At 59.6% G+C, this 1,259-nt stretch overlaps 1 protein-coding gene across 1 annotated transcript; it reads left to right on the top strand.

The window, feature by feature from the left end:
- Positions 1 to 49: 49 nt before the first annotated feature.
- LOC104457495 (atrial natriuretic peptide receptor 2-like) lies at positions 50 to 1,244 on the top strand (the record flags this gene model as incomplete). Its single annotated transcript, XM_010078337.1, has 5 exons — positions 50 to 173; positions 276 to 344; positions 697 to 871; positions 959 to 1,057; positions 1,153 to 1,244. Coding segments are annotated over 5 exons (559 nt in total), but the record flags the coding sequence as incomplete, so codon positions are not given.
- Between the last annotated feature and the right edge of the window lie 15 nt (positions 1,245 to 1,259).

A 1,259-nucleotide genomic window follows, 5' to 3' on the forward strand; every position in this document is an offset into this window, starting at 1 on the left:
GGGCTTGGGGAGGAAGGGATCCCACTGCCCTACCCCTTATCTTCACCAGCTCCGTGGCGGAGCAGCTGAAGCGTGGGGAAACAGTACGGGCTGAGGCTTTCGACAGTGTCACCATCTACTTCAGCGACATTGTGGGCTTCACTGCCCTCTCGGCGGAGAGCACCCCCATGCAGGTGAGAGCAGGGCTCGAGGGTGGCCCCTATTCTGTCACTGCTGTCCCCAGGGCTGGGGCTCGTGCCTGCTCCCAGCCCCACATGCATCCTTGCTCCATACAGGTCGTGACGCTGCTGAACGATCTCTACACTTGCTTTGATGCCATAATTGACAACTTTGACGTCTACAAGGTGAGTAGGGGTGAGCAAGCATAGCCTCCTGAAGTGAAGCAGGCAGGGGAGAGCGTAGGGTGTACCCACTCCCCCTGACCTACAGGAAAAATGGGGAGGCACTCTTTATCAGGGAGCGTAGTGATAGGATGAGGAGTAATGGCTTTACGCTGAAAGAGAGGACATGTGAGGCACTGGAACAGGTTGCCCAGGGAAGCTGTGGATGCCCCATCCCTGGAGGTGTTCAAGGCCAGGTTGTATGAGGCTTTGAGCAACCTGGTCTAGTGGGAGGTGTCCCTGCCCATGTCAGGGGAGTTGGAACTAGATGATCTTTGAGGACCCTGCCAACCCAAACCATTCTGTGACCCCACAGGTGGAGACCATTGGGGATGCCTACATGGTGGTGTCGGGACTGCCGGTGCGCAATGGGAAGCTGCACGCCCGCGAGATCGTCCGCATGGCCCTGGCCCTGCTTGAGGCTGTCAAAACCTTCAAGATCCGGCACCGGCCCAATGACCAGCTCTGCCTGCGCATCGGCATACACACCGGTGGGGCCCCGCGCCGTCCAGCACTGTGGCTGGGGGTGTGCTCACCCACCTACCCTGCAGCAGCCCTAGGTATCTCTGTACCCACAGGTCCTGTGTGCGCTGGAGTTGTGGGTCTGAAGATGCCGCGGTACTGCCTGTTTGGGGACACGGTGAACACCGCATCCCGCATGGAATCCAATGGCCAGGGTGAGCCGTGGGGCTGGCTGCTGGGGTCTGGTGCCACAGGTCATGTGCCACTCCTAGACCCAGCCATGTCCCTTTTGCCCGTCTGTGCCACCCAGCCCTGAAGATTCACGTCTCGTCCGCCACCAAGGAAGTCCTGGATGAGTTTGGCTGCTTTGAGCTGGAGCTACGTGGGGATGTGGAGATGAAGGTGAGGGTGCAGGGA

This window comes from Pterocles gutturalis, unplaced genomic scaffold (genome assembly GCF_000699245.1).
Source record: "Pterocles gutturalis isolate BGI_N339 unplaced genomic scaffold, ASM69924v1 Scaffold47443, whole genome shotgun sequence".
Classification (NCBI taxonomy): domain Eukaryota; kingdom Metazoa; phylum Chordata; class Aves; order Pterocliformes; family Pteroclidae; genus Pterocles; species Pterocles gutturalis.